Source organism: Microtus oregoni, unplaced genomic scaffold, assembly GCF_018167655.1.
Source record: "Microtus oregoni isolate MIOR12 unplaced genomic scaffold, Mior012 000038F_ref0000394, whole genome shotgun sequence".
Classification (NCBI taxonomy): domain Eukaryota; kingdom Metazoa; phylum Chordata; class Mammalia; order Rodentia; family Cricetidae; genus Microtus; species Microtus oregoni.
Window position 1 is genome coordinate 6,025,797 of NW_024543097.1, and position 22,741 is coordinate 6,048,537.

Here is a 22,741-nt window from a genome sequence, read left to right on the forward strand (position 1 = left end):
GTGAGTTAGATACAAGTTACAAGTTTATGTAATATAAATACACTACAGTTTAAACAATACATATAATTCCCAAACTGCCTGGAGAAAAGTTGCAAAATAGCTTATTCATTTTCAAGACGACATGGGTGTCTGAGGTGCTCTTCCTTCTATTAAAGCTACTTCGTGATGTAGAATGATGGAAGGGAAATAAATGCTTATTGAAAACTGGCCTTACTAAAATCTGAGATGAGTGGTAATAATTCATTTGACAAATCAATACTTTTTAACGGTTTAAGCAGGATTCACTTCGGGCTGCTATTTCCACAGATAATGCAACGTTGTGGATCGGTGGAAACTAAGGGATGGTACACGAACCGTGCTCTGGAAGAATACGTGTGACAGTTTCGGTGTGCTGCCTTGGTCATCTAATTCTGATCTGGTGTTTTCCCATGAAGGTATCGAGTCTTATTAAACTAATGATAAATAAAATCAAATTCATGCAGCAAAAGCATAAAGGTCTTTCTCTGTTGTTTTCACATCTGAATGTTATCTCCCAACGTAGTGACATTTTACTGATATTTTGTTTATGATCTAACGAATGGTTTGCCTGAAGAACACACTAGTCAGCTGTACAGGCCAGGCAGTGGTGGCACACACATATAATCCCAGCAGCCAAACGAATTAGCTATAGAGGCCAGACAATGGTGGTGCACACCTTTAATCCCAGCACTAGAGAGGAATATAAAACATGATAAGACAGGAACCCACTCTCTTTTCAGTCTGAAAATTTTGCTCTCTGGTGGTTGGTTGCTTTGCGTCTCTGATCTTTAGGCAAGCTTTATTTGTTAGATCAGAAACAAAATATCACTACAGAACATTAGAGAAGTGCATCTGTGTGTCTTTGTTTTCCACGCTGGGAGGACTATGCACCCACTTCCTTTGGTAGGCCATAGAACACTGGCCTGACAAGAAATAAAATTAAAAAATCCAGAGTCCCCACAGAGGAGTGTAGAAAATCAAGTCACTACTTTGTGGAAACCATTGGCATGGTTAGAATCTTGGCACACCTGCCCGAACGTATCAAAAAGAGAGGGCCAAAGCAGCTCTGCTAACAGTAGGGCTTAGAGCAGAGCATTAATTCACACACACGTGGTACCCTAACAAAGGTCGCATGACTTTAAAAGCACACTAATGTATTTTAACAAAGACAAAAATAGTTTCAACACTAAAACTTATACAGAGGCTGTGGAAGACATTCTAGATGGGTTATTAAATAGCATATTGACTTGGGAGTGAAATATTCAAACTCTTGAGAGCAGAATGAGTTGGTTCATGATTCATAGATGCAATTAGAGTCACTCAAGGGTGGAGGACAATGGGATCTAAGACAAAAGCCAGTATGAAGAGAGATGAAGACAGGATGAATGTTCTGTGTAGTCGTTTCATCTCCAGCAACCTACCTTAGCCTGTTACTTTCCTGTCTCTCTCATGAACTCAGCTGATTGCCCCTCTTTAACCAAACCTTGAATGTAAATTGCTCTCATTTCCCTCACCTTGACAAGCTCCTCAGAAGGATGAACAGGATGAACTTAACCTATAGCACCCACCACCTGGTGAAGGATCACCAGAATTAGCAACTATTGTCATTTGTAGAATTCCTTCACCAGGTCTATTGAAGTCATACTGTCTCCATTTAAAAAGAAATCATGACATTCTAATTAGATAAGCGTGTTTTAGAGACCTTTATAGGTAACACTTTTTTGTTCTGAATCCTTGGGCAGTCATGCTTAAAATGAATGTTATGAGCAATAACAAATTTCATGGAAAAATTGATATGAATAATAGTTTAATATTTCAAATTATTGATTGGAATTTAAGTGAGGATTGTTGTTGAAGCTACATGAAATTCTCATTCCAAAGCCAATGACCATAGATAAAGAACAATTAAAATTTCAGAAGTCCTTTGCTTATGACAATTATTTTGCTGTTTATATCCTCACATTTAAAAATAAATAGAAATTGAACTGCTTCATGGCAAATCTTTACTTAAGGGTTCAGCTCCTGACTTGTTCAGAAGCTGACAGCACTCTAACCACACATCCCTGCTGCCCATATTGTTTTGGAGCACCGCCTGCCAGCTAAAGTGGATAATGACAGGTGGCAGAGCCTGTGCAAATGAAGTCTACCACCTCTCTGCCTGAGCCAATAGTCTACAGAGTTCTAACTCATTTGGGGACAAAAAAAAAAAAAAAAAAAAAAAAAAAAAAAAGGCGATCACCATTTTAACTCTTTACCTTGGTAGATACGGGAAACACTTGTTTAAATCACCACTCACTGTCTACTGAGAGTTTGCTAGTCAACATCAGAAGAGCTGAAATCCCACTTCTTATCTGTAACACTTTTTCCAAGTATGAAAGGTTTGGGGTAGAAGAAATGAGTGAGCCGGGGGGGGGGGGGGGATAGCACTGGTATGTCTCTGTGAACTACAAACTTCAGCACTTCATACTGAATATGTAGTCTATTTCTTAACTACCTAAAGAAATGTGCAAGGGCCGTGAAATAGGGGGAATACTTGATAATTATAGTTCATTCATTAATAAGTACATAAAACAATATGTTCTGTATTTGTATATAAACCTTGCACTTCTCTCTAGCATGCAGCATTTCTCTCCAGAAGCACATTAGTTGTGTCCTATCTTTAAAAGTTTAAATATCTATAAAATATAATATAAAAGGTTATCTCATGAATTTGATTGAAAACCATTTTCTCTTGAAGGCATGTTAAAAAACAGTAAGGATGAAAGGACCCCTGATTTTAGGCTTGCAGGGTAAACATAAATTTTTGTAACAAAACTGTCTCTCCAAGCTACTTTTTTTTATACCAAAACTATAAAAACAGAATATGAAGGAAAATGAATTAAGAATACTGCCCCTCAGAGACAGCCAAATTCCTTCCCCAGGTAGTCTGCTTAAACTGCTTCTATGAATTCAGATAGGCATTTGTTCTGCAAACTATTACATCTCCTGTGTATAAACACGAGAAGCACAAACTTGAGTTCAGTTGATGAGAAAGAGATGCCCATGTTCTCATGATGCTCTTTTAAAAGAAAGAAAGCAATTGGTTTAAATTCGAAACATGGTATCACCATAAAAACTACAAAGGCCTCAAATCTGTGTTCCTACCACCTCAGTCTTCTTAGTGCTGGGATTACAAATAGGCAACACGAGGTCATGCTCCTCTTTCTGCCATAAAACCACGCACACAGTCATTAACATCACTCACTCTGGACCTGGTAATACTCCACAGCATTCTTTTACTTAATCTCTGCAACTGCTCGGCGGATTTGAGTGTAAGATTTCCTTTGGAGATGAGAACACTGGAGTTTTAAAACATTGCATGTTTAGCCTGCAGTCGTGTTTGTGTTCTAAACTGCTATTTAATTATCAAGAACCATGACTTTGCTTCTATACTAAATAATTTAATTCACATTATTGAATTAAGAAGGCAATTGAAAGAGTTACTGTATTTGAGGCGTTATAAATGTACTGGAATATAAATGTCAAACATGGGAGTGGTATTGGCAACAAATAAATGCTTGATCCTGTTTCTAAGCTTAGTGTTTTCACAAATATACCTTTATATTGACAATTATTAGAGATGTCAATTGAAATAATTAAGGATCTCAAATCATTATTATAATCATCTATGTTTTGAGTAGAGTTAACCAAAGGTATTTATTTCCACATGCAAATTACTGATATTACATCCAGGAGAATTACTGACTTCTTACATATCACTGACCGACCACCTCTATAGATATGCCATTTGACAGCTTACTTAATTTCTCTTAGTTTCTATTTTTTATTGATAAAATGACAATAATGCTCACGTTGGTAAAAATCAGGGTCAAATATCACCTAAGAATCATTTAGCACACTTCTTGACACACTGTGTCCTTTTAAGGTTTTTTATTTTAATTTTATTTTTCTAACTGTTTTGTTTACAGGTATGTGTGTGCACCACATACATGCCTGGTGCCTGAAGATGTCAGAAGAGATAGTTAAATCCCCTGGAACATGGATGTGAACTATCAAATTGTTGCTGAGAAGCAAACCCAGGTCCTCAGCAAGAGTGACAAGTTCTCTGAGCTTCAGAGCCATTTCTCCAGCTCCAACATAGTAGGCTTTTAATGAATCTGTGTGTGATTTTCCTGGCCATCTATCAATGAAGAGTTAAATCTGTATTTATTTTACACTGAGATATTTAGCTAACACTGAATGTGAATGGCTGGAGAGGCAGACACTGGTTAGTCCAAGTAGAGATAGGCAGCAGACAGAAGGATGAGTGAGAAGTCCACAGCATACAGAGGGGTCGGGGTTCCAGAAACTAACACCAAACAAAGGGTAACAACCAGAGTGAGATTAGGGGCTGGAGGGACCATGTAGCAGCTGATACTTTCTGGCCTCCGTGTGTGGGCAGTGCTGCTCATGTTCCCTTACCCCCCCCACACACACACACAATCATACACACAATTCCAAAAACAAAAATATGAATCTTTAAGAGGAGTAAGAAATGGTAAGATTATTTTTAAAAGTTGTTAACTTCATTCATTCTTCTTTAAAGATACATGCATAACCAAAAATCTAAGCCTAATTACAACCAATAATTGTCACGTAAATCATTAGAATATTGCCTCTGGAGGGCTGGAGAGACATCTCATCAGTGAAGAGCACTTACTGATCTTGCAGAATACCTGGGTTTGGTTCCTGATGTGGGAGTGATTTCTTATTAATAAAGAAACTGCCTAGACCCATCTGATAGGCCAACCCTTAGGTAGGCGGAGTAAACAGAACGGAATGCTGGGAGAAAGAAGCTGAGTCAGGGAGTCGCCATGATTCTCCCACTCCAGACAGAAGCAGGTTAAGATCATTCCTGGTAAGCCAGCTTTTGGGCTACACAGATTAATAGAAATGGGTTAGATCAATATGTAAAAGCTAGCCAATAAGAATACAGTTTCCGTGTAATTATTTCGGGTAAAGCTAGCCGGATGGCGGGACACAGCCCGCCGCTCCGTATTACAACAGGTTCCCAGAATACACATTGTGACTCACAGTTGCCTTTAACTCTAGTTCCACGGCACTTGATGTCGTCTTCTGACTTCCAAGGGATCCTGCATACACGTGGCACACATACAAACTCTGAAGCCCACACATATATAATGAATATATTTAAATAGAATATTGCTTTTGCTAGAACTAGTTATATGATTCAGCCAATCATGAAGTCTCTGCTTCCTTTTCCTTATCAATGGAAAAGGGTTACCATCCCCTATCCTGTAGGTTTTCGGCACACTGCAGGTGATACATCAAAGTAACAAGGCAGCCACAGCACTCGAGACATCAAAATAGTAAAGAGTGTCCACAGCAAGGAAGTATGTGAATTAGAAAGACCAAGGCAGACAGTAGTGTATCACAGAAATGCAGCTTCCTTACAAGAGAATCTAAGAGAATTTTAAAAGAACAGGCACAGAAGAAAAAAAAAAAAACAGCAAAACACTATTTTTTGGTGTGTGTCATTCAGCACAGATTCTAAAGTAGTAATAAAGGAAGCTGACATGCCAAAAATCAGGGAGGTAGACCATTCCAACCTTTACAAACAATGGACGGAACTGGCATGTTTATCATTAAGGGAGTACTGTACTTCATGTGAACCTATACCTTTCAAGTTCTGCTCTCAGTCTCTTGGGAAAACTCTTTTGTTTTGTTTTGCTTTGTTTTGTTTTGTTTTAATTTCTCAACACCTCACAATCCACCCACAACTGCAGACCAAGGTTTGACACCCCCTGCTAGGCCTAACTATAACTCCACCAAAAATGTGTATTTATACTATACTGTTTATTTATATCCTGTCTTAATTGTGTTTATGACACTTTCTTTTTACAATTTATCTATACTTTTCAACTGAGAATTTATTGGGATAGTGTATTGGATCTAAGGCGTAAATGTCAACTATGAAAAATGAAGAATATTTAGATATTTGAGAAAACCAAGCTCCTGAAACCCTTCAGGGATGTGCCTGAAGGTGGGCTATGCAAAACAGGTAGGATGGCGAAAAGCAAGGAGGAAGGAACAACAGCCATAAGCTGTGAAGACGCGGACTCTGGGTTTGGGACTGGGAAAAGGTATCTGGGCACAGTGTGCCTGTAAAGAATCCTGAGAGTTAAGGCAGAAAGGGCTCTCAGAAGTCATGGAATCTGACCCCTTCCCCACCGCTCTCCAGTTGTTCCTCAGCTGCTCTCTCATTCTTTACCCTCAGTGAAGTGACCGGATATTAGCCTACCACCCCACACACTAAGAAACTTGCCACCTCCTGGGACAGGCTTCCAGCCCTAGGCAGCCTGATGAGAAGCTCCTCACTGGTGTTCAGATGAAACCTGATGCCTTGGAGTTTCAAGCAGCTGCTAATGTTTCTGTTCTCCAAGGCTACACAGAACAGTGCTAATCCCTCTTATACATAACAGCCATCCAAATACTGAAGACTGGTATCATGTCTCCTGCTTGCGCGGGCTCTTTTCATGCTTGCCGTGTCCTTCCTTCCTTACTCCTTCTTCAAAGAAAAGAAGTGTGTTATATCTCTGTTCTCACAAAAGGTGCTTTAGCAGAATTACACATCTAAAGCTATGAGCAAAAAAATCATAACAAACATGATTTAACAGTTTTCATAATTTTATAATTACATATTAATTATGTATTGCTCTGATTATATTTTTCTTTCTTCTTATGTGCCATAAACGAAGAGTAGGTGTGGTGTCTTAAAGGGAGAGTTCATATGCATGCACACACTTGGGACAGCTGTCTTACATATTAAGAAAGAGGAGGCAATATGGGAATTACACACGATTCCCATCTCAAATTCAAACTGTGGTGATTGCTAACCAACCCAGGTCTAGACCCAAATGATCCATCAGCACCCATCCTCAGCATCTTTTTCCAAACCCTTTGGGTTTGCCTCACTCAAGTATCCCATCTGTGGGTCAGAAAGAGCCCGGTTAAGTCATTTGCTTTTTAATTTCCAGTCATTAAAGCAGCCATTTAACTCAGACACGTGCATTCCTCAAACTGGACAACACTGAACTGTGGCCAACTTAACATAACACCGTTCATATCTCTATTAAAGGATTGGCGGGAAATGCATCCTAGCAATGATGACAACCAAGATTTGGATCCCAGAATTCTATATAGAAGTCTGGCAGACAGCAAGGCTGCCTGTGATCCCAGGATTCCACAAGTGCAGGGGATCCACAGGGCAGGATGGCTAGCGAAACTAGCTGGTCTTGGGGACCTTTGGGTTTAACACCACCGTGATACATAGAATGGTAACAGAAAGAGGAAGACATCCAATGTCAACTTTGAATCTCTGCGGATACGCATACATGTATTCACACATGTGTAAACACAGACTCACACAATATACACATAGCTCTTAGGGAGTGACTGTTATTATATTCAGTGTTATATGAAGAATATTTAACAACTAATAACAGGGATGAGCAAGCAAGACTCATAGCACATGCCAGAGAATTCTGGAACCTGATTAATGTGTCAGGTGTTAAATCTTTAGCTTTTTAACTGAGTAAATCTGAGGAAAGAGTTCCAGAGAAAGAAACTAAAATATTCTGTCAAGTGAGAATGTACTTTGCTACTTTAAAATACAATAAAATCTTAAGAAACATATGTGCAGACAATGGAATTTATTTCGTTCATCAAATCCTATGTGAGAGTTTCTAATGCCTAGAACTAAGAAATTAGCAACAAAATCATTTCTTCATCATTTCAGGAAGAAGCATACATAGTCATTTGATCTTGACACAGGATGAAGTCAAAAATGTCTTCAGGTTTAAAGCCTGCATGGGCTCTCTCAGCACACACACAATTATCACAGCCTGTAATCAAGGGAGAAGCAGTTTGGAAAAAAAAAATAACCTTGAAATAACCACTAGCAATATAATGAGATGAACAATTCATGAATATGAGAACTCTTTTCTGTCGTGAGCTTGATTATAGAGGATATAGTCTTCAGCCCTGACCAAGGACTGGCAGACATATAAATAACACTACGTGCTTCTGATGCTTTTAATGTAGTGGGTTTTTTTAAGGAATGGGCCTTTAAATATTCTAAAGGTAGGTATTATTTTTTCCTGTTTTTCCAGAATCATATTTCCTTCAAGTGTTATGTGCCTTGTGAGAATTTTCTAGTGTAATTTTGCTTTATGAGGAAATCTCACCCAAATGTATCCATCTGTAAATACACGTTTTCATAATACCTGAGGCTTGTAGGAGGCTGTGCCCTGTTGGTTCATGTGGCAGGTAAGCCACCAGTTTGAGGATGAGTCTGAACCATCTAGCAGACTCAAATCACAACATAAAGGGATTTCCAACTTACAAGCATAATAGAACCCTTCTCTACACATGAAGCCCCATGTGTGGTCTTTAAACAAAGATATTGCAGAGATTTCTAGATTTTTTTTTTATTATTGGTAGACTTGGAGCAACTAAGTTGTCTTTGTTTCAATATTTTTTTCTTTTTACCCATTAATAAATCCACCTTTACAGCATTCATCTTGCCAGTGAGAAATAAATTACTCATAAAATTTATTTTTATGTAGCGTATAAATATTGAGCAAAAGCTGTTGAACTATAGGAGATGAGCTTAATCTTCCCCTTTCTGTGAGTGATAGGGCCAGTCTGTCAAAGTAGAGGAGCGTGTACCAGACCTAAATTTGCTAAACAAAATTAGATGCATGCCATTCTGTTGGTCTTATCTCTTTCTCTGGCTCACAGTGTGCTAATTCTGACCATGAGCAATAGCGTGAGCACAGCAGAAATAATGAATGCCCCTTTCACCAACACTTGTGTGAAATGTTTTGTCTATTTCAATTTATCTGAAAGTCATATATATATATATATATATATATATATATATATATATATATATATTCTTTTCAATTTTTATCCTGTACTTAAAAGAAAAAAAAAAAGAAAAAGGGCAGTAAAGAATTATACTTGAATACTAATCACTTCAGTTCCCATTAATTCCAGGCACATCTTTAGAGTTTTCGATACATCTCCAGGGACAAGCAGGCTGCTAAATTTGAAGTTAACAACTGGGAAATATTAACTATTTAGCTGATGTACTTTACATACGAAGCGTGTGACTTTAACACTAATCCTTTTATTGTTTCTCAAATGTACTGATACATTAGTTAAAAATATCACCAAAGGTCTCTGGCCTCTGACTATTCATTTTAATTTAGTAGCATTGTTTCATCCACGGATGGTAATAATGGCAACTGTGGCTAAAGGCGTCATATTTAACTTGTCCAAAGGGTAAAAGTCAAAGATAGAATTTTATCCATGCTAAATAATGTGATTAAAAATCCAGTGAGTTATATTTTAAGGAATAGGACCTTAATAATATAGCTGTCACATAATGGAACTGACAGTGGCATGGTTCCATTAAACTGTGTTATAAACTGCAGAATTATACATGAGAAATTTCACATGACCCACTTTAAAATGTGCCCTAAAATGTTTAATGTTCAATCCCAAAGAGGTTTACCAAGATTCTTATTTACCGTAAGAATTTAATTTTTTGAGATTCCCTACACTGATGTGTCTCAAGGCCCATGACTCATTCGAACTTCGTTATTTCATTTTATTTTTGAAAGCAGAGCATACAGAGTCTGGTTCCAATATATTTTGCTTCAGGTTCTTCTTCTTCTTCTTCTTCTTCTTCTTCTTCTTCTTCTTCTTCTTCTTCTTCTCTTACAAAACAGATAAAACATATGGGTTTTATCTTAACATAGACTGTGCAAAAATAAAACAAAAGAACACCAATAACAATGAAACAAAATGTGGAGAATATACTCTGCAATATTCAGAGTGACCTGCACTCTGCACTAGGGCCCTTAACTAGCAGATTTTATTAGACAAATTTCTTCACATAGGTACAGGGGAAGCAGAAAAGGCTGCTGACCTGAAGAAAAAGGGATCAGGGATGTCAAGAATATCTTTCTTCCACAGAGAGCAGATAGGTAGAGGAATCACACTTTTGTGAGGGCATTACTCCCTTTGCAACTGTAAAGAAGGCTTGCAGGGCCATGAGAAGCCACCTGGCTCTTGGAACACACTCACAATACCAGTCAGGCTCACTCCTCCCCCAAGACTTCTTTTACTTCTTTTTTTTTTTTTTTACCTACAGGTAGGAACAACAATGTTTGGTCCAAACTTTCTTACTGTGGGTTCTTTCTTTAACTATAGATTCATTGTTTATGTATGTGCATGTGTGTGAGTCTGCATGAGTATGTGGTTCACTACACAGGTGAAGGTGCCCCCTGAACCAGAGGAGGGCATCAGATCTCCTGAAGTAGAGCCACCACGTGAGTCCGGAGCACACCAGTCCGCAGCAACTGTGTTAACTCCAGAGCCATCTTATTCAGGCCCCTTCTGGTGGAGCCTTAAAAGGAAAGGGATCAAGAAAGTTTTAAAATAAACTCCGACATTGTGCTGACATCCCTATGCCCATTTCTCACTACTAATAAATTCTCAATAATAAGGTCTCAGTTTACGGTTAGTTTGAAAAGTGACATTAACTCTTTCAGGCAATTATAGATTTAAGTACACTGAGTGCACCCTAGTGGCCTAGGAAGGTTGGCAGTTCCCTAGAATAAGGAAATCTGAGGAAGGAAAATGTTTAGACATACATTTTCCCTGGTAGGATTTGACACTACAATACTACAAACACATCACTCATTCTCAGAATCCAAGGCAGCCATCTAAAAGAGCATCCAAGAGAACCCCTATTCTGTTGCACTGCTAGCGTGTTCTTAATAGAGTGCTTCAAAAATGGTGAGCTTATGTCTGTCTAGCTGTCTGTCTATTTTAGGATACTGAGAAATCTTGGCTATTACAAAGCTATGTTATCACATCTATCTAGAAATAGAAAATGTCACATTCTGTCTGTAATTCATTTTCTCATGAAATTCTTATTAGGATTTCCCTGAAAGCAAAGATTGCTCCCCAAATTTTGCAAGATCGTTTAACATATTTTATAGTGTGTTTTATTGCTGTCAACTGTCCTTTGTCAAGAAAAGTCTGGGATCTTAAACTTCTTACACCTGTTCCTTGCTTTTTATTTTTTTTTTTTTTAGCCTGAGTGACTTTTGATCATGGTTGTGTCTATCTGTGAGAGTGGATGCCACATGTGCATGGGTCAGAAGGTGCCCAATGAGGACAGAGGCATCGAACCAATGGAATTGGAGCTACAGGTGGTCGTTAGCCACCTGATCTACATCAAGGCCTCCAATCTCTTCAGCCTCTGCTCTCTGGTTATTAATATGGTCCCAACCTTCAGAGAGGACATTGCTGGTGGTTGTTAAATCCCTAATGCTTAAACAGATAAAAATTTGAATGAGAGAGATGAATAGGAAGTAGCAATATAATTAGCATTTGACCTAAAAATAGTGGATTAAAAACAGTTGCACGTGTTTAAGAATGATATTCACATTTTTTTCAACTTGCCAAAAATAAAATGAACAGAAATACTTGGTATCAATTTGGGAGCAAGCTCTAAAGATTGGCAAGGGTTTCAATTCATACAATCTTTAAAGGGCTCCATTTGAAGAAATAGCTTCAGAAGGACAAGAAAACAACCAAAGAAATGCCCTGCATAAACAACGCTAATATCTATTATTAAGAATTCTGTATTTATGTTTCAGAACAGCTTACATTGTCATTATATGATGGAATTACAATAAGAACCATGTATGAATGCACATAAAATTATTCCATCAAGATTATTTAATTCTTTAGTTTAAAAGATATTAGTTGAAAGCTTAAACTTCCATTCAGAAGTAAGAACTGTATGATAAATGAACAAAGATGATGTTGATAAGGTTCAGAAGCTACTGTAGTCAACTTAAGGAGGAAATAAATGAATAGCTAGGATTCAAAATAAACTTAAATTATGCAAAATCTTCTTCACAAGGCATCAGGTAAGTCATAAATTACAAGGAAAGGGGTCCGCAGAAGAGACAATAAAGAGGCATGATCATGGAAACAGAGTAGGTAGCCTGGCTTTCAGGAAAAACACATCTTAAGAATTTCTAAGACATGGTTAAACATAAAAGTGAGGACAATTTAAGCAGGCTTTGAGCTTCAAAATGGGATTCACCAAGTATTTCCGAATCAACACTAGGATAATTGATGTGTTGTATTAGAATGGTCATCTGGCATGGTAGGAAGGCCTTAGAGGCAAGGAGATCTTGTGGCACCATTTCATTGACCTGTCTAACATTTTTATTTAAAAGCAATTGAGGGATAGATTTTTTTTAAATTCATTTTTGTTGAGTGCTACATTTTTCTCTGTTCCCTTCCCTGCCTCTCCTCTCCCCTTCAACCCTCTCCCAAGGTCCCCATGATCCCAATTTACTCAGGAGATCTTGTCTTTTTCTGCTTCTCATGTAGATTAGATAGCCGGGCGGTGGTGGCATACACCTTTAATCCTAGAACTCAGGAGAGAGAGGCAGGCAGATCTTTGTGAGTTTGAGGCCAGCCTGGTCTACAGAGTGAGTTCCAGCACAGGCTCCAAAGCTACACAGAGAAACCCTGTCTTGAAAAACAAAACATAACAAAACTAAAGGTTAAAATTACAGGGCCGGGCAGTGGTGGCACACGCCTTTATTCCCAGCAATCGGGAGGCAGAAGCAGGCTGATTTCTGTAAGTTCGAGGCTAGCCTGGTCTACAAGAGCTAGTTCCAGGACGGTCTCCAAAACTACAGAGAAAACCCTGTCTTGAAAAACCAAAACGAAAAACAAAAAAGGATAGATTATTAACAAACCATGATGTCCATTTTTCTTAATAACAGACTTATTTAATTGTACCACTGTAGACAAAAAGGCTTACCCAAGAAATCCCAAAAATGAAACTATATGTATCTGAAAGAAATATTTTATTTGTTCTCTATTGAGTTCTGTTAGGTCCCATCAGAAAAAAAAAAAACTAATAGGTGAATATTCTGCAGGCCTGCAGGGAATAAGAGCAAATTGTGGCAAAAAAAAAAAAAATGATCTTGGGAACAAGAGTCTGCCTAGACCAGAGCAGTTACTGCCATCTGAGATCTGCATTCGGCTTATCCCTGCCAGTGACAGAGCTGATCTTGAAGTAGAGAACTACGCATGTTAGTAGTCATACAAGGCAGCATCATGGAACCTGAAGAAGCCATGGACATGTTTTTAGTGGTAATCATCCATGAGACACCATAGGCGAAAAAAGACCAGAACACAAATATCCTGAAGGCTAGTTTATGGTTGTCATTTACCACAAGGGCTTATATGGATATTCATTAACATAGAAGCATATGAAAACAGGCATATTAAAGCTCAAAGGAGTATTAAAGATCCAGTGATAAAAGTGGTTGTTGACATATCTGATGTTTTGGAGAAAAAAAAATGAGCAGTTATTTTCTTTTCTTTTAAACAGCTTTAAATTGTGTTTCAAAAGTGGCATTGAGATGTGTGCATAGATGTATGTATATGTGCATACATACTGGTATGTAAGTAGATAAACTTAACTCTATTCATTTAACTCCTGGAATTGAGAAACCGTGTCTTGCATATTCTTAATGGTGTGTAGCTTGCTTCAGTAACCCCTACAATATTGGAAATAACATGATTAAGAGTAATGATTCTGAGAGATCCTCATGGGAGACTTGTAATGATGATGTGCAGGAAGTTCCTTGGTGTCTATGTTAATCTTTTGTGGATGTAGGGGGCTCCATTTTCATTTCCAGTTCCTAACAGGAAGTGACTGTTTCTGCCAAAACAAATTTCAAATCTCCCTTATGTCACTAGGGCCCTAAGAATGCTGATCGTGCTCAAGAAAGCACAGGCACTTGAAGGAGCTCGTCCACAACATGACAGAGTTAAGGTAGATCAACAACACAAGGCCCAGAGGCAGCATCTTACAAAATATCCAGTTAGAGAGAGGTAATTGTTCCTTCGAAACAAAACAATGAAGTCTCAATATTGAAAGCTTTCATTGTGTAGTTGTTCAAAGGATAGCTGACATGAGAAAGCACAATCCCCTTGGAACCAAGGACCTTGGGTTCAGGATAGGTCTGAATGAATCTGATAGATTCCTTTGGGTTCACTGGTTAAGGGCCCCCACTAACTCAGTGGTGAGAGAACTCACCAAGTGTTTTTTATAATCCTTTTTTACTTAAGTAAATACCTTGTTTATTATGGATAAGATAAACAACTATCTTTACTTCTTAGTCTCTTAAAGGCTTCAAAAAGAGGTGCTTCAAAATACCATTCAAATCCAAATGTCGGCTGCTCCTATGTGGATTACAGAGTCTAGAATAGACAACTAAAGTGAGATCCTCATAGAGTTTTCCTGACAATGTGTTTTAGTTTTTAATCATCATGATATTGCACAAATTATATATGCAATCCAATATTATGACCTAGATACAACAAAGATAATGATGATCGCGCAGCCTTTGCATTGGAAAGAACTCTACAGTGTAGGCAGGCCTGGCAACTCATCTGTTTCATTGCAATTTTTGTTCTTCTCTTTGAGAGAAATTTCTATTTATTCTTTCAAGTGTCTATGATTTTTCAAGCACTTCTATGTATCTTATAGAAAATGATACAGGAAACAACACTTTGTTTTCTTCTTCTAATTTCTTTACAAAAATGGGAAGACAAGACCAGATAAGGAACTTCTAAAGAGCATTAGATTTCTCTGAAGACAGCAGATAGGAGAAAAGACAGCAACAGAGAAGAAAAAGAGAAATACCAAAGACCTCCAAATAAATTCCAAGAAGTTGGCTTATCTCTGCAGCTTTAACAAAAAACAGTTATAAAATCCTGCTTTTGATACCCATTCTTCACAGGTGAACTTACTCAGCAATTGGAGATCGACTTACAAAAGTATTCATAAGACAATTGATTCCCATCTCATGTATGTTTTAACATCCATTTTCCAATGAAATTATCAAAAAAAATATTCAGGATGTTAGTAGTTGAGGTATCCTAGTTAGCGCTAACAGAGGTATGCAAATAGACCAGAATTCTAGCCCAAGCTCTCAAAGGCGTCTACTGGAGCCCTCAACTCTTACATTTAGTCCAGAGCTTTAGTCTTTGGCATTCATTCAACACCAGAGCTGCTGATGTGCTACCACAGTGCAGGTGGTGCCATACTTATTAAATTCCCTCAACTGCTGCCCCCTGAAGTTGTGCAAAATGCTGGGCCTATATGGAATCATTTATTCTAAAATAGCTGTGAGACAATTATTTCATGTTCAAAAGACTCTTTAGACGAACCCCCAAACTGCCACATTGTATAATGAAAGTGAGATGCTCTCTCTCTCTCTCTCTCTCTCCCTCTCCCTCTCCCTCTCCCTCTCCCTCTCCCTCTCCCTTTCCCTCTCCCTCTCCCTCTCAATCTAGAAAGCATTTGTTTAAGTATCAAACACAAAAGCGAGAAAGTGACTTTAAAGTGTTTTGTTCAAGCTTAGAAAAATAAATTCATTTAATTAAACATGTCAGAATACCAACAAGTCAGAAAGGTACATGAACAATGAAATCTGAAGAGACCCTAGGGCAATTTCAAAAAGAATTATTTGAGAGAAAGAGTTTTCACAGACAACCTACACAGAGTCAAGAACGCCTATATTTCTTTAGATTGGTGCTTTCCAGACAGAAACAACCTGCTGGCAAGTTTGTGCTGTGTTTCTAAGCATATGTGCAAATGTTTTAATTGTATGTACAACTTGGATTTCATGTACAAAAGCAATGATCTGGCTAGTAGACTGTATCTCGGCATCACGGAAGGCTTTAAAATCACTGCTGTGGAAAACCGCTACACAGTGGAGCAATGTACAGAATCTCACATGCATTTCCCCTAGGCAGGTAACCCCACTCACAAAGGCCCAGAATGAGATGCTGCAAACATTAAGTGCCTAGGATGAAGAAATCTTGATTTAAACCATATGGTTATGATCCGGGCTGTTCTTAATTACAATATAGGCAGGTAGGTTCTCATCACAATTATGTAGACGTGCTATGGTTTCAGGAAACATTGAACTATCACCTTTTTAAAAAAAATTTGGGATAACTAAATTAAAAAATTAAACTACTTTCTCATTGTGAACTCTTATCAATAACTCTCCTAGCAATAATTTAAATATTTCTCCCTGTTTATATATCTACATTACACACTATATCTATATTACACAAAATAAATATTACAAAAAAGACCCAGTTTAGTTCAGTATGGTGAAATGTTACTATGATAGACCATCTATGATATAAACATATCTCTAAGCCAGCAGAGAGCCGGAATTATGATCAGCTTCTCTCTGTATAGCACATTCAGCTTATCAGTGTAAAAGATAACAAAGTGTTCTTGACACTTTTATAGACTATTGTAGATTTGAACATGTATTAGCTAATTTCAATGTAACTATTAACAACAAATGCCAATAAGCCTGCTGGTAATAGACATTCCTTCTGTTCCGTTTAGATTTTGGATATTTATACATCACTTCTGGACATCCAGCAACAGCAGAACACTGTAAAATCAAAAGTTACTGCTATTTTGAAAACACAAACTAAATTTTCTTAATAACTGACTGGACATAGCACAAAAGGCAATGCAATATTAAAGGCATGCTAATTTAGTATATTGTGTAAAACATGCACTTTACATAGCTATTCATCTCAAGGTGGCTGTAATCAAGCTTCAGAGACTACCCAGAGCACACTTCCTTGTGTCAGTAGCTTTTGTTGGATGGCAGTCATCACCTTTCCATGGTCAATGGGAGGAAAGAGGGACAGTACAAGGGAAAGATGTACTTCTCTGTGGGAATATTTGGCCTTGGAGTCCGGGCTTTGTAGGTGCCCCAGTGATCTGGGATCGATGCTGTTTTATTTTCTTTCAGGGATAAATCTGAGCAATGGAATGGCTTACGGTTGTTCAGCCAACCAGCCATATCAGATTTATCAGAGAAAAAGAATGAAAGCTGGTTTAGAGAAGTCCTGCCGTGGCTGAGTGGCAGATTGCAGGGAGAGACACACACATACACAGACACAAATGAATACACTTAGTGGTGGGAGGGAAATATAAATATTCACATGTGCATAAACTCAAAGAATATGCAAGGAATCCATAGTAATGGAAGGGGTGAATGTATGAGACAGATGATAAACAGTACTTCTATTTAAGAACCAAAGAGATGAACACTCATGAATACTAAATATTTGAATCCACTTTGAGGAGGAAATATGATTTTCTATCAAGTGAATTCAGACTCTAAAACATCAGCCAATGCAAACGTTGTGCCCAGGTTAGAATAAAAAATACATAAATCTTTCATCCCATGCAAGCCGTAATAAATGTTCTGGCGTGATTTCCTAATTAAGACACATTTCCAGGGACTAAATGAAAATATGAATATACACAAAGCTGTAAGTGCTTGGGTTTTTTTTTTCAAGTAATTTGGACTTCTATGTTTGCATGATTAAAATAAAGGCAGTTGAGTGGACATGAAAAACAAGGGATCGCGACAGAATCAGAGCCATGACTTCATCTCAGGCGTAGGAAACGATAGTGTTTTTAAGTAGTTTGCAGTTACAGTGAGAGGCATCCATCTATTTAGAAGGCTTCTGAATGGAAACGTGTACTCCTACAAAGCTCTCTTGTGTACACATGCATGGTCTTCAAAATTAAAGGAACAAAGGGGTTATGATAGTCTCCCCGTGGGCATGCTCATTGCAAATACATTGGAGAGACAATTGGTATGTTCTAGAGAATCTCTGCAGTATTTCTATCATTTAACTTTTATGAATGTTTCCTTCTCATATGTAAAATACCACCTAAAGTTTGGGTAAAATAATATACCTTAAGTTTGTAGGAGATGTGTGAACGTTAATTAAATGAAAAGCAAGGGGACTAAGTAACTTGCACATGAAGACGAGAATGAACTTGTCCATCACATATTGGGGCTTAGGGGAATGTCACTTCAACACTACTGGATATGTTTATCTCAGTACAGCAGCGATATTGCTAAGTCCCACCATAGGAAGAAGGCAAACACTTTAACTCCTTCGAGTGGAATTGCCATATAAAGGCCTTAAGCTAAAACATTTATAGATAAAATTTATCACCAGTAATGAGTCAAAAATTCTTCGGTATTATCTTAAAATACTCGAAAGCTGACTTGGTTTCCCTCAAGCAGAATAAAAACAAGTTTTCTCATGTACAGTTTTCCCAAGAAAGTCTTGAAGATCGTGGGAGAGAATCTCACACTGTATGTTTTATTCCGTTCACACACACAGCAGTAAATAAGGTGCATTCCTTCTGCTTAAGAAATTAGCATTTCAAAAATATGCCCCTCTCCCCTGAACTCCAAGCGTGTCTAATAATGCGAAAAGCAGATTGTCTTCCCTCGTTTCCTTAATTTGTTTCATCTAAAAGCAATTCACTCAACATCTTGTCGCCCTCTGGCAGCCTAGTTTACTTATCCGCACTTAATTTCTCATTTGGACCAAAACAAACTCCTCCAAACTGCTACTGACTGCTAACTGCGAGAGAGGAAACGCGCAGTATGTATTTGCTTGGATAGACAGTCACACACATCCAAGCACCGCCACAAACACCGAGGCTCGCTTTCACCAGACAGCTACGTATTTTATCATAGCACTACATTAAAACCAGCTGAACTTTCTCTGCCAGGTGCGGTGGGGCGCCTGGAAAAAAAAAAGTCCCTGGGGGCACTGACAGTTTCCAATAGATCACCCAAGTACGCTTGTTGCAATTATAGCAGGGATGCACCCAAGAGCCTTTCTTTGTGCGGCCCTTTCATCTAGATCACTTTGTGTTTTGAACAAGTGAGGCTCTCTTTTGTGCCCCCAGAATTTCAAGTACAGAGTCACACACGGAACAACAATGGCACGCTAATCCTCGTGCTTCTAAATGGGCTCACTTGTGGGTCTGACTATTCGTCCAGGGGAAAGAGCAGAGCAGAGCTAGGGCGCAAGCTGGTGTCGTCTGAGACGTGGAAGGGGACAGCTGCAGAACTAATTTGGATTACATTCCTTGCCTAAATATTGAAAAGGGCTTTTCGGCATAGCCCTACCGGGAACTGCACAGTTAATACTAAATTGCCGCGGACTTGAAGCGGGGATCCCCCAGCGGCCCAGGCTACGCCAGACAGCCCCCTGGTAGGGTGGCCTGATACAAATTCCTCTTGGCTAAGCCTGCGTGACAGTAGCAAGTGTTTTTGAATGGGCCAATGTGCATAATCAGCCCATTGAGGGGAAAGGCGAAAAGCTCCGAGTGGGTAGCCAGGAGAAGCATGTATCTAGGCGGCTGCCTGGAATCTCAAGTCCTGGCTGCTGTGATTCCAGAGGTGACTGGAGCACCATAGCTGGTATGCACGGAGAATTTCGGAGTCACTGGGAGTGTGCAAACGGCCAGCACAAATGGCGCACATGTGCCTTTCGAAGGTCATTTTGAACGGCTCTAAGACTGTAACTTGTTATTTACTAGGCAAGGAGGAGGAGGAGGCGCGGGTGGGGGCGGAGCGGGAAAACTAGCAAGCTGCTGCTTTCTCGGTGAGGTCAGAAGGACACCCTCTGGGGACCTAAAGCTCTCCCTGTCACCACTCCTAAACGCTTTATCTCTTCAAGCTGACTCCCACACTCCTGCCACCAGCCCCGGAAGGTTCCGGAAATCTCTCTGCCTCTCCAAAAGCCCTCTTCTCAGCCCTTTTGGTCGCATCAGACACACCGGTTCTCCTTGGTCCTTTCCTATTCCCTCCTCTTATCCCGGGGAAACTCCCAAGTGTCAAAAAAAAAAAAAAAAAAACTTTGAGCTCCATGGCACCGGAGCTGCTGTCATTGGCCCTGGACGCCCCAGCTTGCCAGTGACACCTCTTGGACTCAATTAGTTCTTTTTTTTCTGTCCAAATACCTGGGGCTGCAGCGCTTGGGCCAACAGCGGCCGATCTCAGGGCGCCGCCAAGGCGCCCGCCTCGGACTAAGTCACTGAGCGCCACCCGTGGGCTCAGCAGCCCCGCAGGGCAGTAAACAGAAGTTGGAGGGACTCAGGCCAACCTCAAGTTAGAACTCTTCCGGGAGCAAGCCCTGCACCGGGCGGGAAGGTCGGGCTCTGTGCTTGGTCTATGAGACTTTTTTTTTTTTTTTAAAGAGATCCTGCAGGCAGGAGAGCAAGCGACCCCAAAGTCAATTGCAAGACAGCTCCGGGATGTCTACGGAGAAGCCCAGTGACCCGGGCTCCTGGCCTAGGCGCGGGTCCGGTGCGCTCCAGCTGCCAGAGCCCGGCTCCGCGTCCCGGGTGACCCAGCCGGGTACGGGAGAGTCGAGCTGGCCGCTGCACGCAAGCACGCTCAGGTGCCAAGCCGGGCTCCCGGCCCGCGCTCCACCCGCGGCAGCCCTGCACCCCAGGAAGGCCAGGCAGGAGCAGCCTAGAAACATCTCTGTGGCCGAAGAGGTGTAGCAATTCTATCTGGGTTTGGTTTTGTTTGGTTTTTTTTTTTTCTTCTTCTTTTTCTTTCTCTCTTTTTTTTTTTCGCCTGCCCAGCCCGAAGAGGAAGGAACCTCCACTGACCAGCTCCTGTCTCCCACGTCCCGAACAACGGGCGCCACCAGAAGCGATCCCGCTTAGGCTCCCAGAAAACGCGCGAGAAATAAAGAAGGGGGCTAAAGACGGAGGGGGGCGGAAAATAATACCGGGGGAGTCAGGAAAGCGGACTCATCTGCAGCATCAGTAAAAACACACGCACTCACGCACATAAAGGTAAGTTTGGGTTGGAGCGAGGGGCGACCCAAGGCAGAAGCCCCAGTCCCTCTGGTTCCTCGAGCCTGGGATCCAGTGGGTGACATGGGGCCGAAAAGGAGAAAGGAGCCACCCGAGGCGGTGGCGGGTTCAACAGCTGGAGCGCGAGAGGGAACGGCGAGACCGCGCGACCCACCTGACTGCGAAGCGCTGGGCTGGACGGTCCCCGTTGCCACCAGAAGGCTCCCCCAGACCCACAGTCCCGTCGCCAGCTTCATTTTGGGCAAGTCTCAGATCCGGCGCTGACAATTACATGTCCAAATGGCATAGCCCCTTGCGGGCACGCGGAGGAGCTTTTCCCCCTCAGCCGGGAGCGCGTGGGGAGCGCGAAGGGGGCGGGCGCGGCGAGCGCGGTGCACGGGCTCCCGGGGTTAGCGAGTGAACCGGTGGCTTCCAGGGCCCGGGGACCCGGGAACCCGGCGAGGGACCGCGGGAGAGTGCGCGCCGTTGGGAGTGAGCGCGACTGTGCTGTGCGGCTGGTGCTCCAGGCAGGACTGTACAGCTATTTCCCCGAGTGATCCTCCGCTTGCTCGCTCCCTCCTCACTTTCTCGCTCGCTCGCTCCCCCTCTCTCACTGGTTGGTCAACAATAAAAAGAAGAGGGGGAAAAAAGGCTTCCAAAAAAAGTTGATTGCAAAGAGGCGGCAGGGTTCCGGCCTCTCCCCCAAAGCCGGGCTATGTTCAGCTCTCTCTCCAATCTCTTTGCACCTCCGGTCCAAATCTGGAGGGAAAAGGAGAAGGGGTGGGGGTGCTTCTTTGCTTCTCCTCGATCCTGTCCTCCTTTTTGCCCCTGTCAGTTTTCCTCACACTTGTCCAGCCATTGCGGTAATTAAAGCTCCGAGCGTCATTTTCAACGCTCCACGGTCTCCAGCCGCAGCCCCACAGAGAAATTAATAAGACTCGGGGAGAATGAAAAAAAAAGAGAGAGAGAAAAAAAAAAAAGAAAGAAGAGGGGGTGGAAATCAAACAACCCTCCACGCAACCAGCTAGGCTCTCCTCAGCTGCACAAGCCCCGCCCCTGCTCTGACCATGTAGCCACGCCCTCCCCCCCAAGGAGAACTCTTATTGGCTCAGACACTCCCCAAAATCCTTGGCCTCTAGAGTTGGGAAAACACCTGTCAGGCAGAGGGAGCTGCCTGGTGGTTTTGGGGGAAAAGAAATCTGAAAGGCCCAATGGCATTCACTGTATGAAACGCTTCCCTTGTGGCTGCCCTAGCAAAGGCCCGGGACAGCTGGCCCGAGGAGTAATCAGTACCCCGGAGGCTATGCTGGTCGGACGATTTTTTTTTTTTGGTACAAGAAAATACCTTCTTTATTATTGCTCCTAGGTGTCAGTCCATACACAGGACTTTTCTGGAAATACAAAGTTGACGTTGCTTTGGACAAAGTATCTCGGTTCCTCTCCAGAACCCCATTACTTTCCAAGCTTAGTATTTTAAAATAGATATTGTAGGTAACCAGCAGCCTCACAGGTAAGCTGAAACCTAACAGTATTTCCTTTTTCAAAAGTGCCATCTCTCCCACCTTCCGAAGATGACACTGTGCAGAACTAAAATTCCGTATTTGTAAAACCACATCCTTCCATTCTGAAATTATGCAAACTATATCAAGCCTACGCGGTTCACTCTGAAGGAGTTTGGGAGGTCAGGTCGTGACTATCGGACTCAAGACATTAGGCTTAGTCCGTAGCGCAGCCAGTCTGAGGCCTTGTCCTTGTTATCACTTTGCAGAGTATGTGATTTCCGTGTCAATGATAGCTGTGAGACCAGTTTCTCTAAGCCTAAAAATGCCCTGGAAGGCGCTGCTGTGGACTGCAGGGCCACAGTTCTAAACCTCTCCG

The 22,741-nt window shown here is 40.9% G+C and overlaps 1 protein-coding gene across 2 annotated transcripts in view; it reads right to left on the reverse strand.

Moving 5' to 3' along the window:
• Erbb4 (erb-b2 receptor tyrosine kinase 4) overlaps positions 1-21,769 on the reverse strand; it is a 1,049,748-nt gene extending 1,027,979 nt beyond the window's left edge. For both annotated transcript variants that reach the window (XM_041631763.1, XM_041631764.1), the window contains exon 1: positions 21,039-21,769. In XM_041631763.1, the coding sequence (XP_041487697.1) occupies positions 21,039-21,120 (82 nt within the window). In that variant the 5' untranslated portion in view covers positions 21,121-21,769. The remainder of the gene's footprint in view (positions 1-21,038) is intronic.
• Positions 21,770-22,741: the final 972 nt, after the last annotated feature.